The sequence below is a fragment of the Clupea harengus genome, chromosome 9 (genome assembly GCF_900700415.2).
Source record: "Clupea harengus chromosome 9, Ch_v2.0.2, whole genome shotgun sequence".
Lineage (NCBI taxonomy): Eukaryota > Metazoa > Chordata > Actinopteri > Clupeiformes > Clupeidae > Clupea > Clupea harengus.
Window position 1 is genome coordinate 29,129,306 of NC_045160.1, and position 2,185 is coordinate 29,131,490.

Consider the following 2,185-nt stretch of genomic DNA (forward strand, 5'->3'; position numbering starts at 1 on the left):
CACGTCAACGTGTGTGTGTGTGTGTGTGTGTGTGTGTGTGGCACGTCACGTCACGTTGCTTCGACGGACTTGTGAACATTTATAATTCTCCGTCAGTTGGTGGGTGTCGCGAAGTAATAAAAAAAAAAATGGCGGACCAAACTCCGTAGATGGTCGTATTTGTACATAAAAGTTGTTTGTTTAAGTTATCGAGAAATAGACACTGTGCAATGTAAAAACCTCGTTATTGTAACTGAAAAATACGTCTGAGGGGATTTGCGAGGTGTCTGAGCCAGCTATCTAATGTTAGCATGCTACTACCCACAAGGTAAACAGCGATGGGTTGGACCAATCACAGCCCTGGGGTCTCTGTGGGTTGGACCAATCACAGCCCTGGGGTCTCCGTGGGTTGGACCAATCACAGCCCTGGGGTCTCTGTGGGCTCGCCGCCATTTCGACGGATAGTTTTAAAATTTGGGAGGTGCACGTCAGGCCACGGAGAGGTGTGTGTGTGTGTGTGTGTGTGTGTGTGTGTGTTTGTGTGTGTGTGTGTGTGTGTGTGTGTGTGTGTGTGTGTGTGTGTGTGTGTGTGTGTTTGTGTGTGTGTGTGTGTGTGTGTTTGTGTGTGTGTGTGTGTGTGTGTGTGTTTGTGTGTGTGTGTGCACGTCAGGCCACGGAGAGGTGTGTGTGTGTGTGTGTGTGTGTGTGTGTGTGTGTGTGTGTGTTTGTGTGTGTGTGTGTGTGTGTTTGTGTGTGTGTGTGTGTCAGGCCACGGAGAGGTGCACGGAGAGAGAGGGTTTGCAACGACGGAGAGGGCTCTGCGTGTCTGCGTGAACGGACGACCATAAATTGGGCTTAAGTTATCAGACACATACACACACACAAACATTATCAGTGACAAACCTATTTAACACACACACACACGCACACACACACACACAGACACACACACACACACACACACACACACACACTTCTAGATCACATACCAGATCGCCCTGAGAGAAGAACTCTTTGTAGATAAGCTCCTGCAGATGGGAGGGTAATGGAGAAGAGGAGAGAGAGACACACACACACACACACACACACACACACACACACACAGTCATGTAACTAAGGTTTAACACAGTCATGGAACTCATGTTTAAAGGGATTATTTTACTGGGTTGCTGTTCTTACATTACTGTACAATACCATAGAGTTTATCATATTCTACATTAGTGTACAATACCATAGAATTTATCATATCCTTCATTTGTGTACAATACCATATTATATCATAGTATAGAGTATATCATATTCTTCTGCTGTTTCGAAATTCCAACAATGCTCGTAATAATGAGAGATTATGTGAATCACAGCGATGGAGATGTGATGTCATATCTATGATGTTATGGCAATATCGTGACGACAATGATGGTGATGTTGCCATGGTGAAATAATGGTGATGAGACAGTGTGGTGATGTTGCCATGGTGATGAGATAGTGTGGTGATGTTGCCATGGTGATGTGATAGTGTGGTGATGTTGCCATGGTGAAGTGATGGTGATGAGACAGTGTGGTGATGTTGCCATGGTGATGAGATAGTGTGGTGATGTTGTAGGGGTGAAGTGATGTTGTAGGGGTGAAGTGATGTTGCCATGGTGATGAGACAGTGTGGTGATGTTGCCATGGTGATAAGATAGTGAAGTGATGTTGCCATGGTGATAAGATAGTGAAGTGATGTTGCCATGGTGATGAGATAGTGTGGTGATGTTGCCATGGTGATGAGACAGTGTGGTGATGTTGCCATGGTGATGAGACAGTGTGGTGATGTTGCCATGGTGATGAGATAGTGTGGTGATGTTGTAGGCGTGGCGGTAACACACAGCGATCTTGCGGGTGGTCTTCCAGCCCTTGGTCTGGTCTGAGAGGTCACAGGAGGTCATGAGCAGACACAGCAGCAGACTGCGATGAGTCTGATCCTTAGGGTCATACCCCACTGAGAGAGAGAGAGAGAGGGAGAGAGAGAGAGAGAGAGAGGGAGAGAGAGAGGGGAGAGAGGGAGGGGGGAGAGAGAGAGAGAGAGAGAGAGAGGGAGAGAGAGGGAGGGGGGAGAGAGAGAGAGAGAGAGAGAGGGAGAGAGAGAGGGAGGGGGGAGAGAGAGGGAGAGAGAGAGGGAGAGAGGGAGGGAGTGAGAGAGAGAGAGAGGAGAGAGAGGAGAGGG

The 2,185-nt window shown here is 47.6% G+C and overlaps 1 protein-coding gene across 1 annotated transcript in view; it reads right to left on the bottom strand.

Moving 5' to 3' along the window:
* LOC105912892 (cGMP-dependent 3',5'-cyclic phosphodiesterase) overlaps nt 1-2,185 on the bottom strand; it is a 29,665-nt gene that overhangs the window by 1,394 nt on the left and 26,086 nt on the right. The window contains exons 22-23 of the mRNA XM_031572940.1: nt 1,848-1,960; nt 969-1,007 (exon numbers count right to left, since the gene is read on the bottom strand). Of these exons, the coding sequence (XP_031428800.1) occupies nt 969-1,007; nt 1,848-1,960 (152 nt within the window). The remainder of the gene's footprint in view (nt 1-968; nt 1,008-1,847; nt 1,961-2,185) is intronic.